The sequence below is a fragment of the Colius striatus genome, chromosome W (assembly GCF_028858725.1).
Source record: "Colius striatus isolate bColStr4 chromosome W, bColStr4.1.hap1, whole genome shotgun sequence".
Taxonomy (NCBI): Eukaryota; Metazoa; Chordata; class Aves; order Coliiformes; family Coliidae; genus Colius; species Colius striatus.
The window spans coordinates 27,297,762-27,318,493 of record NC_084789.1 but is presented as its reverse complement, the minus strand read 5'-3'; the positions used below and the strand labels follow the sequence as shown (position 1 = coordinate 27,318,493).

Here is a 20,732-nt window from a genome sequence, read left to right as displayed (position 1 = left end):
GCCTCCAACAGCTCAGTTGCCTGGTGAGACAGGGGCAGCATGAGAACTGGGGGATGGCTGCACTGAGTGTCTGTCCCCGGGGGAGGGGCATTATAAGCCAGTGATACTCAGGTGACAGTGGCTATCTCTAAGGCCAGGAGAAGCTGCTTTACTTCCCAAAGAGAACTCGTATTTGGACACTGCAGCATATGGCCTTGTCCCAGGTAATGAATTTGGCAGCCCCAACTCCTCCCTAAACCCATGTGGTGCCAGAGGTAGCACCAAGCACAGCCCTCTGCCCCACAGCTACAGCATTTGCCTGAGGTCTCCTGGCAGCAGCAGGAAGGTGCTCAGCTGGAGTAGGGACTGCTCTCTCTGAGCTGCACAGAAGACCCCACATCCCTGTATCACTGCAGGACTGTCACCACCCCCTCCTTAGCACTCCCCCTCTGCTCCCCCTCAGTGGTACGACTCTCACCATTTGCTTCCTCCTCCTCCACTCCTTGCAGTACTGCTGCTTCTTCCCTGCAGCCTACCAACAGCACCACACAGTGAGCACCAATCAGGTAGCAGTTGCCCCACAAAGGTGCCTGTCCCGGTTTAGGCCCATCAAGGGACAAAAGACCATGATTAGCCTCAAGTACCAAAGACCTGAGAATTGCCAAAGGCAATAATTTAATCCAACACCAACTAAAGCATACCCCCAAAACATAACCAACAGAAAACAATACAGTGGTACAAGATGACAAGTACAACCAGCCTTTTAAGAACACCTTTCCCCACTCCTCCTCTCTTCCAGGCCTCAGAGCCCTGGTCCCAGTGTGTTTTTCTCCTCCCCCACTGAACGGCTGGGGGGGGGCCAGGGAATGGGGGTTTCAGTCAGTTTCAGTCAACTCTATGGTTTCTGCTGTTTGTTTCTCCTCAGGGCAGGTGGGCTCCACACCAGTCCTCCCTGCTCCTCCATGGAGTACCTCACATAACCAGCTGCTCAGCACGGGCTACTCCAGCTACTCAGCTACTCCAACGTGCATTCATCCCAAAGGCTGCAGCTTCTCTCTGCCTCTCGTGTGGGTCTGCTCTGCGGCCCGCAGGCTCTCCAGCACGGCCTGCGCCATGGCCGCCTCCTCACACAGTCTCTTGCCCATCTGGGCACACTCACACAAAGCTGCTGCCATGGCCCTCCATGGGTTGCAGGGGTACAGCTGCGTTCTCACCATGGGTTGCAGAGGGGTCTCTGGTCTGGTGCTCCTCCTTCTTTCCTCCTCTGACTGTGGGGTCCACGTGGTTGCCTCCATCTTGTACCACTCTTACACCTCCTCCAAAGCACTTCAAATTCCCATCCTTAAATAGTGCTGGCAGAGGCGCCAGATTGGCCCAGCCGGGCCGGAGGTGGGTCTGAACCCAAGAGCCTGGAGAAAGTCTGAGAACTCTTTATTGGGTCTGCACTGCAGCCCCATCCCCCTGTTACCAAAGAAAAGTTGCTCCTTGCTAAACCATGACACTGTCATAAGCCCAAAGCTGGGAAGTACCTGGTGCCAAGGACCCACCAGCCATCCCAACCACAGCCAGGGGGGTTATTCAACAACCCAAGTGGCTCACAAAGGCCCTATGGGGACAGGAAGCTCTGTACAATGGATTACATGAGGTGACTACCCAAAGGTCTGTAAGGAAGAGGCAGCTCAGGCTGTTTGCTAAAGATGCCACAAGAGTCGGTGGCGTTGTACACACAGCTGAGGCTCATGCAGAGGCTCTGTGGAGTGGCCTGGGTCCCCCACAGCCCCCTGCCTCCATTGTACTGGTATCAGTAGGACTGGGCTACCCTGTGGATGGTCTGGTGTGACTGGCTCAGCCCCTGGCAGCTCTTCACCTTCTCTTTTTCTTCTGGAGTCACACAGTTGGTGGCAGATTTAATCCTCTCCAGTTTCTCTGTGTAATTCGCACCATCTTTCTTCAACTCCTTGATCTCTCTGGCCATCTCGGGGATTGTCATGGGATTGTTCAGGTCCTTCAGCTCTGGAAAGGAAGCACAAATCACCAGCGGGACCAACAGCCTGACAGTGGTGCCCACAGGGCCCCCAGACGCTCCAGTTGCCACGGGGGGAGGGGGAAGAGGCATGGCCGGGCAGGCAGGGCATGCTCACCTCCCTCCATCTGCCAGCAGCTCTGCTGCAGTGCCTGCACCTTGGTGGAGAGAGTAGCAACCTCCCCATCTAGACCTGCGTCGCTGGCAGCCAAGAGCTGCTCCTGTAGCGGAACCCGAGGCTGGGGCTCACCTGGTCGGCGAAATAGATCTTCTGCTTCCTGTAGACCTTCTCACGGACGCAGCCCTGCTGCGCCAGCTGCTCCAACGCCTTCACCACGGCCTGCGGGACCTGCACCGGGCTCCGCCCGCCCTGCCCCACTCACCACCTTGCCCAGCCCGTGCTCCCACTGCAGATTCCCAAAGGCATCCTGAGCTGGCTCTGCTCCCGTAAGTACCGCAACAGGACGGCGGTGGCCCCGGTCAGTCTGCTGGTCACCACAGCCATCCAGGGCCATGACAGGAAGGTGGCAGCCTGGTACTTAATACCCACCGCGGAGCCCTCACAGCCTTGGCTCATCCTCCGCCTCCGTTCAGCAGCGCTCCGCTCGCCACGGCGTCACTGATGCGCTTCTGGCACGACGCCTGTTCCCTGCCCCTCGCGGAGAAGGCGCGTGTGCACACACAAACAAACAAAAAACCCAAACAAAAACCAAACCAAATAAAAACGGCGGAGTGTTAGTCTGCCAGCCAAGTGTTAGTCTGTTATTTTAGAAAAAGCCACACAAGAGCAACTGCCAGATGTAGATGTTCATTGCAGGCCTCTAGTCATCACAGTAGATGTCTTATTGCCATTAGGTCTCTTAGAAAATAGTATCAGTAGATGAGAGGAGTTGGGCAAGGCAAGTACAAACATCATGGCCATACACCATCATGTCCACGAAAGAAGGAGCAAGAGGTTTGCTTCTACTGGAACTGGATATTGCTGGGAGAGAAGACTTGGATTCTCTGTGCACATCTTAGGTGAGGGAGAATGGTTTGTCTTACAGACAGAAGAGCATTAAGTACCAGACACTAAAATCTGAGCGGAAACCAGTCCCCTTCACCTGGTTATGCATCAGCCCCATAAAGTCAGCTTCAAGGTTGTCTTTGGTGATGATGAGTCAGTCTGACCAGTGGCCTGTAGAGCTGCAGACACCAGATTTATTGTCTTAGGTGAAGGAGTTTGGAGCAAGCAGCATCCTGGCAGACAATGCAGGGCAATGCATAGGTGATTGTGGAGCTCACATCAACACCTGCTCCCTATGAATTACCAGAGTAGATTATTTCAAAATCCAAGAAAGGCTACAGAATCACAAGTCACAATGGTGTTCCCAGCCAGGGCTGGCTGTCATGTCACTCATACTCACACAGGAGACAACCTAGATAAGAGTGCAAGGCTTTTCCTTCCAGGATTCCCCTCCATGACATAACCAGAGGGCAGTGATGGGATTGCTGCTTACTGGCCCCGGGAGCCAGCAGGATCCAGCTGGTTCAGCTCAGACTGATCCAGCAGTTCAAAGTCACCCCCTTCTGCATCATTGTCCAAATCCAAGCTGGCTGTTCTGAGGTAAGTATTTGCAGCTCTCTGGAGGTTGACACTGTGCAAGGAGCCTGGCTGTGAGGCTCCTGACAGGGCAAACTGGATCATCCCTCTGGTGACAGCACCAGCCACATTGTTAGTGAGGTACTGTATGGATGGCAATGCACCAGATTCCTCCTGCTCATAAGGAAGGTGCAGATCTGTCACTTGTGAGCGGAAAGCCACGCTGGGGATCCAAATGCTGGTGTTATCTTTGTCATCTATGCCAGTTGCTTCTGGGTTTATGGATGGGAAGTCCAGGAGATCCCTGGCTAAAGATTCTTCTGGGTCACTGTGACCATCCAGGTCTAGGAGGGAAGAAAGTTCCTTAAAACAAGGTACACCCCAAACACCCTGCAGCTGGGCCATCACCTCCCCAAAACAGTCTCTTGTTATCTCATAGAACAAACACTTTGTCATCTCCCCCTCACACAGCTATTCAGGAGGTCTGCTGACCTCTGTCATGGTTTAGCGAGGAGCTGCTTTTGCTTGGTAACAGGAGGAGGGGGCTGCAGTTCAGACCTGGTAAAGAGTTCTCGGACTTTCCCCAGGCTCTTGGGTTCAGATCCACCTCCAGCCTGGCTGGGCCAATCTGGCACCTCTGAAATGCAGGTGCTGAACCAGACATCTTCTGCCAGAGGAAAGCCCCCCCCCCATCCCCATTTGGGCTGCAACCTGTATCCCTACAACCAGCAGGATCTGCCTTTGAAGAGCAGCTGCCATTGCTCTGCTAAAGTACTGCAGGAATTAAGAAGAAAGCGCAGTTGTGAAAAAGAAAACCAAACAGGTAGTTGCAGCTCATCTCAGCCAGCAACACAGACATCAGACAACTAGACTTCAAGGACAGCAGGCAATGCACTCTCCCACTCTGGCACCTGTCACACCTCCCAGAAGCTGCCCATTTTTTCTCACCTTCAGTTCCCTCTGTCAGGGGAGTCTGGCCCCTCGAAAGGTTAAACATCCCATTTTCAGCGTAGGAAACCTCAGCACCTGAATCCTCTGAGTCAGAGATTGTCAGTTCCTTGGCAATCACAGAGTCATCCAGCTTTGAAATGGGAAATAAAATTGAAAACATCAAACACTAGAAAGTTTATTCCTGTGCCTCAAGACAAAACACATGACCCAGTGGCCACCAGTTAAACCCAGTCCTCATGGGAGGCTGGTTTCTAAGGCTCATTTCACACTTTACTGCTCAGCCTAGGAGCCTGTAGCTGGCACAAGCAGCTCTGGACATGAGTCAGAAAGACCTCTGTAAAAGGAGAATATCTCCATCTGATCTTCATCACAATGCAGCTATAGCATGCTGGATGTATGACCACAGGCTGCACATGTCCATGCAACATGGCTAGTTTCTTCTGTTCAGCTGAGCTCTTCTACTGAGAGATTTCATTACCTTGGGACAGAATGCAGCAAGCTCCTCTTCACTATCACTCCCATCATCCACAGCCTCCTGATTCAGGGATTGGCTACGCACTGTTACAAACCAAAAAACAAAGCTTATTCTTGCTGCTAGTACAAGGTCTGTACAGGACCAGCTTTATGGCAAGCTTGGATGTAACAAAAGACAACATTCTTTGTTCCAGAGCACAGCAATGTGATCATTTGACTTGGGCTGCACCTGAACATGTTTAGTAGCTGCCTTGCACTGAGTCCTTCCTCTTTTTTTTTTTGGTGCAACTGTAAGAACACACAGTTCCGGCAGCTGAAACATAAAGCAGCTCTGCACCATGAAGAGCTTACACCAACTGCTCGCCAGGAGTTGCCTGCAGAGGCAGAGCCGCTGCTTCCTTTCCTTCCCAAAGCAGCTGCAAGGATTTGCCAAGGGCACTGGAGTGTGCAAGACATGCAGCCCCATCTCACCCCAAGACCAGGGGGCAGGGTCAGAAACAGGGCACAGAGAACTTACATTGCTTCTCCTGCTGCTTTGATATCATGTAGCCTCGAACACTGAAATCCAACCACTGCAGAGCTGGCTCTAGCTTCATGTACACACAGTGCCCCACTCTGTGGTACACAGCAAGGGGCCACAGCAGGATGAAGAGCACTGAGGTAAGTGGGAAGGCTTGATTAGAAGTTTGTTGGGGGATGCTGCTTGGCAAACGTCTTGCCCATTTTGTGTTGCATTATCACACACAGAGTATGCATAAGCCAAATACTGAAGGCTGTGGGAGGTTGTTGGAATTGGTGCAACCACCTTTGCCAATTTAACAAAATGGAGAGGCCTCTTAGATCTATGATCACTAAGCACTCAAATATGTTCTCTCTGGACCAGAGACCTTAGAGGCCTGGTCAAGAACCACCACATTCCAGGCAGAGTGTTTTATTTTCAATTTTTAAAGCCATTCACACAAGCTTTCCTTTTAAGCAGAAGAGCCCCATCCCTCAGACATTCATATCCTACTCATCTCTATCCCTTTTCACTCTTAAGTCTGTATCGGCACAGAAATCTACTTACATAGCAAGTATGAGAGCAAGAGTCCAGGTATATACCAGCCCAGGACAGACAGGAAAGTAAAGACTCCACACACTAGAAGGCAAAACTGAAGACATGGGAGACAGTGTGTTTCCAAGTTTAAGCAGAGGATTCATTCTGTTCTTAACCACCTTGTTCTCTGCAAATTCTAGATCAAGACAGTATTCTAAGGACAGCAAAGCCCTCTGAGCCTCCAGGACTAACACAGACACAGGAGATATCTGTCTGCAGAGCAATAGGCAGCACAGCAAAGACTCTTGTCTCAGAATATGAGGGATTTCCCAAAGCAGGTAAGCTAAAAGCAAGGAAGAGGCTAAAGACAGAACTCTTCAAGGTGAAAAGGACAGCACTACTGTGTTACATGTTCCTCTTTGCATAAGCCCCCCCAAAAAGAAGAAAATGGGAGAAAAAAAAAAAAGGGCTTGACACACTTTCTGTAACTCTTGAAATCCAATGAGGGAGTTTGACAGACACTTAAAAAGCCTACAGAATGAGCAGCTTTGTTTTCACTTCCCCAGCACAGCCAACATGCTGACACTCATTTTCTCCTCCCTCCTCCACAACCTGATTATTCTGCTTGTGTTTTCTATTCCTCTGCACCACCACATTGTTGTAGGAGACCTCCTGTGGTGATCTCCCATGTCTGAAGGCATTCAGCCAGCACTGTACAGGCCTGTGCTCAGCAGAAGCTCCACACCACATAACTTATTTGCTGAGAAGTCTGTGCATTCTTACCTTGCCAGGGTTTTGTCTCTTGAAAACGAAGAGATTACTTAAGAAGTTGGTCCCAGACACCCATGCTTCGGCCAAATGGTGGCAGAGCTCTAGCACTCCCAGCAGCTGAGGGTGAATGTATTCCCAGCTGCAGCAACGGGAAGAAGTCAGGAATATGTATCTCTGCATCAGTAGTCACTAATTACAAACACTCCTCTCAACATTGCCTCCTCTTCATCCCCAGCTGCTGAGCTCTTCCAACCACCACCTTAGCCAAAAGCAGCACTTCTGTAAGTGTCCTAGTTCTCCCACAGCAGCTGAGGAGCAGTGATTTCAGCCATTCAGTCTTTTAGCTTAGGCTACTTTCCATGCTACTGGAGGGAATGGGCAGTGCAGAAGCAAATCAAGCTAATCCCTTTGCTTTTTCAGCATTTATTTGGTCAACTGCAAGCCCCAAGAATTCAGCATGAGGGCTACAAGCAGTCTTGTACCTTACTTAATATACTGAGTGACTTGGGAAGCATTGTCTTTGGCAAGTTCTGTTAGTGCTTCTTAACTGCAAGTCACAAGCACTGAAAAGTTAGGAAAAGCAATCCCTTTTGTACTTGAACCTCTTGCAAAGAAAAAAAATTAAAAAACATTGTTATTTGGCAACAGCTCAAGTTGAGCATCAGGAATTGAGAATCCAGTGCAGCTCAACAGCACAGGCAAGCAGAAAGGTGTGCCCAGAGAAGAAGGTGTTTTTAGTAAGCCAACACCCCAGCATTTCTCAACCCATTATTAATGCTGCAGTCAGATTATAGCTATGCAGTTACAACTTCTGTAACAAGCCTGTTAAAATAGCCCCTGTCAAGTCTCAGAAGACTTCATTACTGTCAGAAGAAATTCTGTTTTCCTGCTATTGGAGGCTCATACAAAAGGAATTGCTTTCAAGGCAGCACCTCTACCTCAAGGGTACAGGGGAGGTGGCAGGGAAAGTCTTACAACACTCAGGCAAGCATTTTTGGAGGCCAGTAGGAAGGCAAACATTAAGTGTAACATAATAGCTTAGGCAAGTTAAAAACAGAGTCCAGGGCTCCAACCTCCCTCCACTAAGCAGTTCTCTCTGCCCCATTCCTTTCTTGCTCAAAGAAACCAACATAGAATCACAGAATCATTTTGGTTGGAAAAGATCTTTTAAGATCAAGTCCAACCTCTCACACTGCTAAGCCTACCACTAAAAGCCCACTACTAAACACCAACAAGCACATGCAGGTAATAATTACATCGTATCTCAGCAAAGTCCCAAACAGCAGAGGATTCAATTAGTTTCCTACCTCTCATTGTCTAAATTGTCAGGTCTCGCCACTAAAATATTAAGAACAAACACTACATTAGTTGTAAGGAATTTGCCAGGAGAATGCTTAGCTCTTAGGATTTAAGTAAAGCTTTTAATGAGCTGTGAATACCTGGAAAAGGCATTAACTGTAATTAAAAACTGGAGAGGCATCACTCCATAACACATTTGGAGCATGTACATATAACAGCATAAGATAGCAAGGGAGTCTCCTTGTTGCTCCTCAGCATTTCTGGACATTGTCTAGAAGGCTGCTCTGGTTACATTGACAGGTATTAACAGAACCCACCACTTTCACCTCCCTTCCCCTGCACACACCAGATGGTGAAGGAGGAACAGCTTGGTTACTGAGAGGCAGCACTGTTTTAAGTCTTTTGATACTTCCTCACTGTCATTGTTCGACATGACAGCCAATTCTAGTAATGGGGAAGGGGCTGTAAAGATTGCTGCTGTAAGAAGTTGCTCGAAACTCTCCCCAGCTCTGAGCCAGACCCACTTCTGGGGATGAGCCAATTAGATGCCTCCACGAGCACTTTTTAAGAAGCCAGAAGAGGCTTCTTCCTTCTGTCCTTTCTTCCTTTCTGGCTAGTGGTAATACAAGGAGTTGGAAGAGAGAGAGAAGCAACCAAGTGGACTCCAAGGTCAGTGAGGAAAGAGAGGAAGTGGTATGCTGGAGCAGAGACTCCCCTGCATTCTACGGAGAGAACTGGTGAAGCTGAGATTTGTTTGCATTTTGCTAAAGACCCTGCATCAGCAACAGAGACTCATTTTGATACAGATCCTGTGCCAGGGGCAGTGACTCACTTCGTTAAAGGCCCCGTGCCAGGGGCACTATGTCCCGTGGGAGGGACCCAATAGTCACAGAAGCTGTAACTGTAGGGAGGAATCAATGACAAAGAAGCTCATTAAACTTATGCCCAGAAGAGGCCATGTCCCAAGAGAGGGACCCTGTATCTGCAGAAACTGCAACTGTGGGGAAGAATCCACGCCAGAGATATTCACCAAGGACTGCGTCCCCTGTGAGGGAACCTGTATCGGCAGAAGCCACAGCTGTTGGGAACAACCCACACCAGACAAGTTCATTAAGGACTGTGTCCCGGGGGAGGAACCCTGTGTTGGAGCAGGGGAAGAATGCCAGGAGTCATCCTCATCTGAGAAGACAGAAGTGGCAGAGCCCATCTGTGGGAGACTGACCACATTCCGCATTCCCTGCCCCCCTGAGCCATTGAGGGGGGAGGAGGTAGAGATTTCAGGAGCAGTGAGCTGGGCCCAGGGAGAAAGGAGGGATGGGGTAGGGAGATCTTAAAGTGTTGGTTGTAATTTTCTCATCATCCTACTCCCTTTTTGCTTTTATTCCATTCTGTTTCTTGTAGGCAGTAGATTAAACTTTCCTCTCTAAGTCAAGTACTGGAGTCTGTTTTGCCCAGAACCATAACTGGCAGCGAGCCCTCCCTACCCTTGTCTCAATCCACAACAACCTTGCTTATCTTTTTACTCCCATTTCGCTGGGGCCTCCACCATCCTAACAAGGGTGGGGGTGGATGGTGGCACTGAGGGAGAGACTCGTGGTGGTGTTTTGCTAGCTGGGCCAAACCACAACACTCACCCAGATTGGGATTTGAAAAATGACCCAAGGATATAGCAATTATACAAAAAAATGCAAATCAGGGTGATGAAAGAACTGGACAGACACTCCCTAGCAAGTAGGAACACTTCAGCTACAGAGCCTGAGTCAAGCTGTTGCTGGAAACTGAGGAAAGCTTTAATGTCTTCCCAAGAACTACACAGAACACAAGGGGGAAGCAGAAAGCTGGGAGTTGTACTTGCTAATTAGCGAGGGATCCACCTTTGGGAGCATGCAAACCATAGACACTGTTTCCCAAACAGCCTGTCCATGCAAAGCCCACAAAACCTGAGTAGTGTTGTGTATATTAATATCACACAGGAAAGACAGAATTGCTTTTTTTAATGAACTTTAGTCTTAAGCTTTCAGCAACAGCAGTTAAGATGCCTCTCCTTTCAAAGAAACCTCTACTTCACAGCAAGGCTGGGACTCTTCTTCATCCTGCAACAGGAAGCTGGTTTATGACAGATTCTGAGGAGAAATCCAGAAGTATTCCACATGTGCTTCAATTTCTTCTACTGAACACTCAGAAGGTAATCACTGGAATTGGTGCAAATACCTCTGGCCAATTTAACAAAACTGAGAGGCCAACCTCTTAGTGCTTAGATCTAAGATCACTAAGCACTCAAACATGTTCTCTCTGCACCACAACATTCCAGGCAACTTTCAATTTTAAAGCCATTCACAGGAGCTTTCAAAACCTGCCCTAGTTCATGTATGTCCAGATGTTCCAAGATTATGAGGAAAAATACCAGTGTCACAAGCATGAAAAGTTCTTCTGATGTTTATATAGGTTGGGATTTTCCATCTCCAGGAAGAACATGCCTACAGTGTTCTCGCCTTCCTCTAGGCTTACAAAGCAAAGACTCCAGGATTTTAACTATTTACCTCCAGACAGGGCTGAGTCTGTACCTCTGGGGCTAAAAACAGTGCTTGATTTGCTGGTATTGTGAGAAATATTGATGTTGCTTTTGCAGAATTAGAAAGAAGTTAGGACAAGGAATTTTGACTGCTGTCTGCCTCTGTGTAATGTAAATCAGTGGACTGACCATAAGACTGTTATCTGTTTGTTTGTAATGTTAACTAGAGTTTTAAGTCTCAGGACTATGGGGAATGGGTGATAATATAAAAAAACTAGACATCCCCTGGGGGGATCGTAGGCACCTCAAGAAGTTGTAAACCTTGGAGTACCTAATCAATGGGGAAACGAGGGAGGCCAGGATAGGGAATAAAAAGCGAAATGTTGTACCTGTCAGGTGTGCCTACTAGCTAGGACACCCGCTCTTGCAAGAACGCTTAATAAAAGTCCTTCACTGCAGAGTCTGACCTGAGTCTTCCGCGAGAAAGCTTGTTTTGTTTCTCACAGTATCAACTCAAATGTTGCAACTTACCTCCAATTTCAGGCCAGATTTTGTTCTTATACTGATCTACACAAACTATTACTATGAGGGCAAATGCAACCAGGAACAGCAAGCGGAGAGAAGTCAGAGCAAAAAACCTACAGAGAAAAAAAGAGATAAATTGGTACCAACCAGATGAGAGACACACACAAAAGGGGTAACACAAACTAACCCCTAATGAATCAGTCACTCGCTAACAGTTACAGCCAGAGAAAAGCAAGCAAGTGCTGCTCAGTCAGGATCCAGCCTGCCCACACTGCTTGGTTATCAGGGCAGCTCCTGTCAGGCTGCTTTAGGGACCCTTATTGTTGCAGATACACAATTATTTTAGTTAACAACTTATCATCACAATAAGTAGTCAAGCACTTGTTAATCATCTAGAAATAGTTCGATCAATTAGCTAAGCACTTGCAAATAACTCAAACACCTATTGATTAAGTATTCATTTGAATCACATAAGGATCAAACTGCAAGAGTTACATACCACACCTGTTAGGTTACCTTAGCTGTTACCTTAACCACAAGACCCTGGTATATGTATTCGTTAGGTTACCTTGGCTGTTACCTTAGTTATTACTAAAACAAAGGGACTGGTATCTTTTTTGACCAATCACTGTGATTTTGGAAAGTTTATGATAGTTAGGAACCAATCTAAAAACCCTGAGAATGGTAACTAACAAGTTAGTTGAGCTCCTCCAAGCTAGTGTTTTCCCAGTGCTGCATAATAAAGAAGTGCCTGCTTATCTGCATTCCTGTGTAGATAAGTTTTTTGTGATGTGGATCCCTCAACATTATCTACTCATGCTGTTTCCAGAATGACAGTGCTGGAGCAGAATCTGCTATTCTTCGTCTGCTGTTCACAGAGTGCTTTGAGGTTTGCTGATGAGTTCTATGCTTTAAGATACCAAGGAAAACACACTAGGAGAGACAGAGCTTAAGTAGACATCAGCACTTCCACGTTCCTTCTTGTCTGCTCAAACAGGTCACAAACTCAAGCTCTTCACTTTACTGCTCAGATCTCACTTCCAACCACCAACTCTTCCCAGCCAGAGAAGGGGTTGGAGGCAGCCATGAAAAAATCAAATAATCATTTTGGTTGGAAAAGACCTTTAAGAATTTCAAGCCCACCCCCTGCCTTCACACTGCCCAGTCCACTACTAACCCATGACCCTCAGCACCTCAGCTCCACGGCTTTGCAATAGCTCCAGGGATGGGGACTCCCCCACCTCCCTGGGCAGCCTGGGACAGGGGCTGACAACCCTCTCGAGGAAAAAGTTCTTCCTCAGCTCCAATCTAAACCTTCCCCTAGGGCAACTTACTCATTACCAATCCCCACCTCGCCGCAACCTCCTGACAGGGAGTTGCAGAGTGATCACGTCACTTCGGAAGGTGCCATCCGCTACGACCCTCTTTTGCCGCCTGCGCCCACGCGAGACCCACTGCCACGGGAGGAAAACCCGTCAAGGCAGCGCGGCGGAAAACCAAACTTCCCGCAGTTCGAGGCGTTCTGGCGGCTTTCGTGCTACCGAGCAGCGGAGGAGGGTGAGCCGACTCAGGGCTGCCTGCACTCGCAGCCTCTCCGCCTCACTAAGGGGCCTCAGTGGCACCGGCACTGTTCCGCAGGGGAGCAACCCAAACCCCCCGAAACAGCCTGTACCCCTGCCCACCTCCCCGCCAGCCCCGTCGGCTTCCCCCCTCTCACCAGAAGAGGCCGTGTGCCACCGCCCACCACAGCGCGCTGCGGCCCGGCCGCTCCCACACCAGCGCGGCCTGCACGGCGCTCAGCAACGGCTCGTAGGGCCTCAAGCGGCCGCGCAGCGCCGCGCTCAGCGCATCGTCGGACCATGCCACCACTGCCATAACTCCCTCAAGGTATCAACATTCGTGCGTACACACAGCCGCCACCGACATGGCAACTCTCACCGCTAGAAGCAGCAAGCAGCACCACAAGCACAACCACCACCTATGTACCAAAGCACATGCGCATTACCGGGGTGCCGCGAGGGGGGGCGGTACTCTCCTGGAAGTGCACCACGCGCAGGCGCAGTACCGTTGGCGCCGGGATGGAGACGTGTCGGGACGGCGGGTGGAGGAACGGAGTGCAGTGGAGGGGCCTGGAGCACAAGTGTGATGGGGAGTAGCTGAGGGAGCTAGGGGTGTTCAGTCTGTAGAAGAGGAAGCTGAGGGGAGACATGAGCACTCTCTGCAACTCTCTGACAGGAGGCTGTAGTGAGGTGGGGGTTGGTCTCTTCTCCCAAGTAACAAGTGACAGGACAAGAGGAAATGGGCTCAAGTTGCCCCAGGGGAAGGTTTAGATGGAGCCAAGGAAGAACTTTCCCCCTGAGAGGGTTGTCAGCCCCTGTGGAGGCAGACATGTGAGGCTGAGGCTACCGTAGATACTACCTTACACAACTGCTGCCAGTGCAGGACTCATCAGGGCAGAGTCGCACCCTCCCCCGCCCCGCCTGCCCAGGATACTCTGGGGCACACAAAGATGCTTCAGTACAGACAGACCCTCCTCTTCTCAATCAGATGCCAGCTGTACCACACTTATAGCACATTCACTGGCAGTTCCTGTTGTAGTAAGAAGCAGCGCTGAGCCGCAGCTGCATCACCATCCTCCTGCTCTCTGTTGAAGGCAGATGATAAGCACTACATCCCATGGGCTGTTCTGCTGAACCTGGAGCCCCAAGTCATCCACTCCATCCTGAACTCTCCTTATGCCAACCTCTATGTCGTGGTTTTGCCCAGCCGGAGCAAAGGGGAAGAAAACCGCGACTCCTCCCCCTCCCCCTCTCGACGGAATGCAGAGGGGATCGGAGAGGGAGAAAAAAAAAAAAGTAAAAGAGCCCGCGTAAGTTGAAATAAGAACAGTTTACTGGGGAAATTGAAGAGTAACAACTATAACAAAGACAAGGGGATATTACAAAGAAAACTGGTGAGTGATACAGTTGCTCACCACCCGGGACCCGACGTGAGCGACCCCTCCGGACCAGTGACTGAGAGTCCGCCCCCCCGGAAGAGCTTATTCCGGCCAGCCCCCACCTGTACCCTGGGCATGATGGTTAGGATGGTATGGAATACCTGCTGGTCAGCCTGGGTCAGCTGTTCAGGCTGTGCCCTTTCCTGGTTCCTCACGGGAATTAACTGTATCCTGGCTCAAACCAGGACACTCTACAACCCAGAGAACATCTACCTGTCTGAGCATGGAGGGGGAGCTGATAACAACTGGGCCAGTGGCTTCTCACAAGTAATAGCTCCAGTGCTCCTGGGTTCTAACACAGCTTGTTAAGTGAGGCTTTATTGTGGCTTTTTCTTTTATCATGTTGTGGCTTTCTTGTGTCATGCTCAGTACACAATTTCTGAAGAACATCTCAGCATTCAGCAGAGACTTGCACCTGACACTTCGTGGCACCCTGTGCACAGGGTCACATTGCCCATCTGACTTGGCTTCACAGTAGGCTTGAGGAGCTTTTCTCCATTTTCCATGGTAAAGGAACAAATGTTGGTTTGGTCTCTCTCACAGGGAGAAAAAATCCACAAAGATATTTTTGACATAATAGAGAGGCTGATGGGAGCAACAGTTTGGAAGTAAGTAAACCAGGGGAATTGGATTTGGTTGCCCTGTTTGGTGTTTTCAGAGCCAGGCTACTGTTTGATAAGGTTGAACAGACTTCCTTACTTCCTTTAGTGTATATAGACTTCTTCAACTTGCTTCTGGGTGCCGAGCAGAGAACACACAGAGAGGGGTGCAGGGACCACCTCACGGGACAGGATTCATAGACTATGCATCAGACCAATATGATCAATGCAGAAGCCGTTTATTGTTCGCTTTCTACCTCTATATATATGATTGTTAGTCACGTACATGCAATCACGCAAAACTGTTCTATCTCATTCACATGCTGTGCATGCAGCACTTGCTCTTTAATAATTGGTTAAGCTACATTCTCCTCGTGCTGCTCTTGCTGCTTCTTTGATATGCTCACATCCTATTTTTGTGCCTCAGTTCTTCATCTTATCACTTCTTTCTCAGGGCTGTCTGTCTCTTTTCTCAAGGCTGTTTATCTGTGCACTTCAAGGGGAGAGCTGTGCTTCAAGGCTAAAGCTGCCTGCAGCAAAAATCCTTTCCCACAATTACCCCCTTTTTTGTTTTTAAAAGCCACATTGACCATCTTCTGCAGAGCCCTTTGCAGGAAAGAGAGCAAACAGTAAAAACACAGATAACTGCCAAGATTAACAAACCCATCTTGATTAACAATAACACCCATCCAAAAAATCCCCATCCGTTAAGCAGTTCATCTAATCCAAAAAATCTAGTATTTACCTTTAATTTTCTGGTTTGTTCTTTTAATACTTGAATGCTTTTGTGTATAGATTCAGAGTGGTCTGATAGGTTCAAGCAGCACATTCCCTCAAAATCTTCACATCCATGACCATGAGCTAACAGCAAAAAATCAATAGTAACTCTATTCTACAAAGTTGTGTGTCTGATACTGTCTACATATCTAAGCAAGTCATCTAAAGTCATTGAGGTTTGATTGCCTTGTTTGCTAAGCCAGTATCCTAATTTGCGCAATTGAGTTAATGAAGCGGCTACTCCCACATTTGGAGCAAATAAGCTAGTTGCTATCACTTCCTAAACTAAAGTTAAACATAACACAAAAATCCATTTTTATAGATCCAAATAATTCTGTTTTCCGTGGCTCTATGATCATCCTTGGTAATTGTGGAATGATTGGTTGCGTTGGCAAGTGTAACCCATATGTTTTGCTTAGGCTGTTGAAATTGCCTAAAACCATTTACCCCAATCATTATCACTAGTATGACATAACTCATTTTTACTCCTGATCAAAAATTCCTTCACCAATTAGTCCAAACACAAACCATTTTTCCTTTCGTTTCCTTCTTCGCCTCAACGCTTGTCCATGTACTACCGAAGGCGGTTCATCCCTGGTTCCTGCCAATCGCAAAAAATTCAGTACATAAATCACCTTCTGTAGTCTGTCATGAGGAGATAGTCCCGTTTCTCCCTTTTTTGTTTTTCAAGCATCTGTTTAATTGTGTGATGACTCCTCTCAACGATGGCCTGACCTGTTGGAGAATGTGGAATACCTGTTGTATGTCGAATTCCCCAGAGTTGTAAGAAACGATGAAGTTACTGACTGACATATCCAGGGCCATTATCTGTCTTTATTTATTGAGGTACTCCCATTGCTGCAAAACAACCTCTCAAATGTTTAATCACATGTTTAGCAGATTCACCTGTCAGGGCTGTAATCCATATCATAGAAGAAAAAGTATCAATAGTAACATGCACATATTTCAGTTGACCAAATTCATTAATGTGAGTAACATCTGCCATAATTGCAGTGGTCCAAGAACTCGAGGGTTGATTCCAACACCAATGCCTGTTCCTGCTTTCTGGCTGTCGTGATCTGGCCCAGCTAGCACAGCAGCACCACGACAGTCTCTCGCTTGGTGCCCCCATTCACCCCCACCCTTGTTAGGATGGCGGAGGACTCAACGAAATGGGAGTAAAAAGATAAGCAAGGTTGTTGTGGATTAAGACAAGGGCAGGGAGGGCTCGCTGCCAATTATGATTCTGGGCAAAACAGACTCCAGTACTCGACTTAGAGAGGAAAGTAGGAAAGTTTATTCTACTGCCTACAAGAAACAGAATGGAATAAAAGCAAAAAGGGAGTAGGATGATGAGAAAATTACAACCATCACTTTAAGATCTCCCTCCCCCATCCCTCCTTTCTTCCCGGGCCCAGCTCACTGCTCCCGATATCTCTACCTCCTCCCCCCTCAACGGCTCAGGGGGATAGGGAATGGGGGATGTGGTCAGTCTCTCACAGATGGGCTCTGCCACTTCTGTCTTCTCAGATGAGGACGGCTTCTGGCATTCTTCCCCTGCTCCAACACGGGATTCCTCTCCCAGGACACAGTCCTTAATGAATTTGTCTGATGTGGGTTGTTCCCAGCAGCTGCGGTTTCTGCCGATACAGGGTCCCTCACACAGGATGCAGTCCTTAGTGAATATCTCTGGCATGGATTCTTCCCCACAGTTGCAGTTTCTGCAGTTACAGGGTCCCTCTCTTGGGACAAGGCCTCTTCTGGGCATAAGTTTAATGAGCTGCTTTGTTGTGGGTTCCTCCCCACAGTTACAGCTGTGGATATTGGGTCCCTTCCTCGGGACACGACCTCCTTCAGCCATAGTCACTGTCCCTGGCTCGGGGCCTTTAATGAAGTGAATCGCTGTCCCTGGTCTGGGGCCAGCTTTAGCAAAATGAGTCTCTACTGCTGATGCAGGGTCTTTAAAGAAATGAAAATAAATCTCAGCTTCACCAGTTCTCTCCATAGAATGCAGGGGAGTCTCTGCTCCAGCACACCTCCTCCTCTCTTTCATCACTGACCTTGGAGTCCGCATGGTTGTTTCTCTCACTGTTCCTACTCCTTGCACTACCACCAGCCAGAAGGAAAAGAAGGGGCAGAAGAAGGAAGAAGGTGGAGGAAGAAACCTCCCCTTCTGGCTTCTTCTTAAAAAGTGATCGTGGAGGCGTCTAATTGGCTCAGCCCCAGAAGTGGGTCTGGCTCAGAGCTGGGGAGAGTTGCGAGCAACTTCTTACAGGAGCCATCTTTACAGCCCCTTCCCCCTTACCAGAAAAGGCTGTCATGTCAAACCATGACACTGGCAGTCAGGACAGGACTGTACAATACCAATGGCATCATTAAGAGATATTTGAAACTGTTTGTGTAGCATTTTAGCATTTTGGTGAAAAAAGGAATGAGCTTGTCAGGCTTGAGTACAACAATCTACTGGATGACCTGACCAGGCTGGAGCTACCAACCTGTCAGCTTGATCATTTATGAGCATTAAACCTCCAGGTAGTCCTGAATGACTTCTGACATGCATTATAAAATAAACATGTTGTCTGTTATTAAGTAACGATAACAAGTGTTGTAAAAGTTGCCACAAAACCTTATTGCTGACTTTTTTTAGTATAGCTCTCTCCAAGCGCTGCACAATTCCTACAACATACAAATACAATGTTAATTGGATACAGATACAATGTTAATTGGAACATTTGACCAAGTAGAAAAACCTGATATGGCCTTTCATTATCAGAAGGCCAAACGCCTCCAATCTAGTGAAAACTGTTTTTGACAATCGAGAAGCTAAAATACCCATTCCAAAATTTTCCATGGTTGAGGTTCACTTTCCACCCACTGAGCTATAAGGGCATTGGGGTACTTTCCATTTCCCCCATTGAGCTCTATAGGGACGTGATTTAAAATGACTTGCAGTGGTACTAGATATCTTGTTTGCAATAGATTGTACTGCTAGCTGTTGCTTCTGAGACAAAGCTCGAGAATCATCTGCATAATTACTGCTTCCCAGTAGAGGCATAAGTGACTCTAAATCCTCATTAGTAATTCCGCACAGAGAATGTACGCACTGTATGTCTCCCATCAGATTTTTGATATCTGCTAGGTTTTTGATATCTGTTTTGATCTGAATTTTTGGTGGCCGAATTTGAGCACCAGTAATCACCCAACCAAGGTAGGACCATGGTGCTTGTTTTTGAATTTTCTCAGGAGAAATCTGCAATCCAGATTTTTTTTTTTTTAACTCAGACTGTAAATAAGGTAAAACAACATTCACATCTAAATTTTGGGCCGCTATAAGGATATCATCCATATAGTGGTAAATTATCCAACCAGAATGTTTCTGCCTGATGGGTGCCAACGCCCAAGCCACATCTATTTGGCAAATGATTGATGAGTTTTTCATCCCTTGGGGAAGCAGTACCCAGTGATAATGTCTTGCTGGCTCCTGCTTGTTCACACATGGCACTGTAAAGGCAAATTTTTCACAATCATCAGGATGCAAAGGAATGGTAAAAAAGCAATCCTTTAAATCAATTATCAATAAGTCGCAACATTCGGGTAGCATAACTGGTGAGGGTAACCCTAGTTGTAAGGCTCCCATGTCTTTCATTACAGAAATTATGAAGGAAAACGCCATTTCCCACTTTTCTTAAGAATAGTAAAAATAGGCGTATTCCAAGGACTTGTAGATGGAACAATATGTCCCTTCTCTACTTGCTCTTCTACTAAACTGTGAATTGTGGACAACTTTTCAGATGTTAGCGACCACTGATCAATCCAAACAGGAGTATCAGTTTCCCATTGAAGTTTAAGGATTGGCTGTACCCCAATGGCCACAACTAAAAATGCTAGTTAGTCAGTCTCATTCCTAGCTGGCTCAATATATCCCGGCCAACTAAGGCAATGTTAACATTTAATACATATGGTCGTGTCTGAGCAATTGAACCATGTGACATTGTGAAGCTAATAACTGATTTACTGATTTGAATTGATTGGATGCCTCCAACTCCAAAAGTTCCTCCACCCTTATTGTCCAAGGGCCATGTCACAGGCCAAAGAGACTTTGGTACAATAGTAACATCTGCCCCAGTGTCCAAAATCATTTGTATCTTTAACTGCTGTTGATCTGGACCAGTTAGTAATACCAGATCTTCAAGCTTTGATTTACGAATATCCATTGCAAACAGGATCTGAGGATCACCCATGGATCCAAAACCTCCATTTCCTCTATGTTTCTCTCCTTTATTTGGCACCATAGATTTAAATGGTATGAGCTGAGCAATTTTAGACCCTTTTTTAATTGACACAGGTGGACATAGGGTCTGCACCATTATACCAATGACTCCTTCAAAGACTGCATCAATTACCCCAGGCAATACAAATATATCTTGTTGCGATGTTGATGACTGACCAAGTAGCAAAGCACATAAACCATACCCTAACAGGCCTCTCATTTCAGATGGAATAAATTGAGTTTCCCAGCACCCTGCCGTCTCTGTGAAATCTCAAACGACAATCTCCTACCCTGTGACCAAACTTTCCACAATGATCACAATTTCTTGCAAAGCCAGTATTTCTTGTTTCTGCTGAGTTTGAAACTTTTGCTTTCTTTTTACACTGAGCTTTGGTGTGACCAATTTCTCCACATTTAAAACACTTTAATCCTTTACCTTCACACCCTTGCTGTACTAAAGGCTTTACTGCTGCAGCAAAAGCATTGGCTAAAAGCTCTGCTTGTTCCTCATTAGACCCTACCCGTGAGCAGGCTTCTAACAACTCAGCAAGCATAGCAGATTTAGGCAATGTATAAATAATACGTTTGCAGTGTGAATTTGCATTCTCCAGTGCCAGTGATACTAAAAGTTTCTGTTTCACCTCATTATCTGTGTCTGGATGTTTTTCCAAGGCTTCTATAAGCCTGTTTAAAAAAGACTCATACGACTACTTATCTTGTTGACAGATGGCGCTATAGGGTGGAACCATCTTCCCTAGATCTGGCACACTTTTCAATGCTCATAAAGCTATTGACAGCTAGAGACAGCTGCAAAGCCTGAACAACAAGCCTAGCCTGTACTTGTTCATTTGTAAAAGGACCTCTTCCCAACATCATTTCATGTGTTATACCGAATAATGAATCATTTTGCCCCTGATTTAAATTTTCCACGGCAGC

The 20,732-nt window shown here is 47.5% G+C and overlaps 1 protein-coding gene across 5 annotated transcripts; it reads right to left on the bottom strand.

Annotated features, from left to right (window-relative positions):
* Positions 1 to 609: 609 nt before the first annotated feature.
* On the bottom strand, positions 610 to 13,163 carry LOC133628664 (reticulophagy regulator 3-like). 5 transcript variants are annotated; one of them, XR_009820790.1, is made up of 11 exons: positions 12,870 to 13,163; positions 11,159 to 11,265; positions 8,124 to 8,154; positions 6,829 to 6,955; positions 6,076 to 6,160; positions 5,527 to 5,664; positions 5,014 to 5,093; positions 4,533 to 4,665; positions 3,409 to 3,928; positions 1,847 to 3,301; positions 610 to 1,399 (listed from the first exon to the last, which is right to left on the bottom strand). XR_009820790.1 is itself a non-coding variant. In XM_062017089.1 (9 exons), exons 1-9 carry the CDS (start codon positions 13,025 to 13,027, stop codon positions 3,498 to 3,500), a joined length of 1,290 nt encoding a protein of 429 aa, XP_061873073.1. In that variant the 5' UTR covers positions 13,028 to 13,163; the 3' UTR covers positions 610 to 3,497. The 5 variants fall into 5 exon arrangements, 1 of the variants encoding a protein (XP_061873073.1); XR_009820789.1 differs by having other exon boundaries at positions 610 to 1,992; positions 2,121 to 3,301; XR_009820788.1 differs by having other exon boundaries at positions 610 to 3,301.
* Positions 13,164 to 20,732: the final 7,569 nt, after the last annotated feature.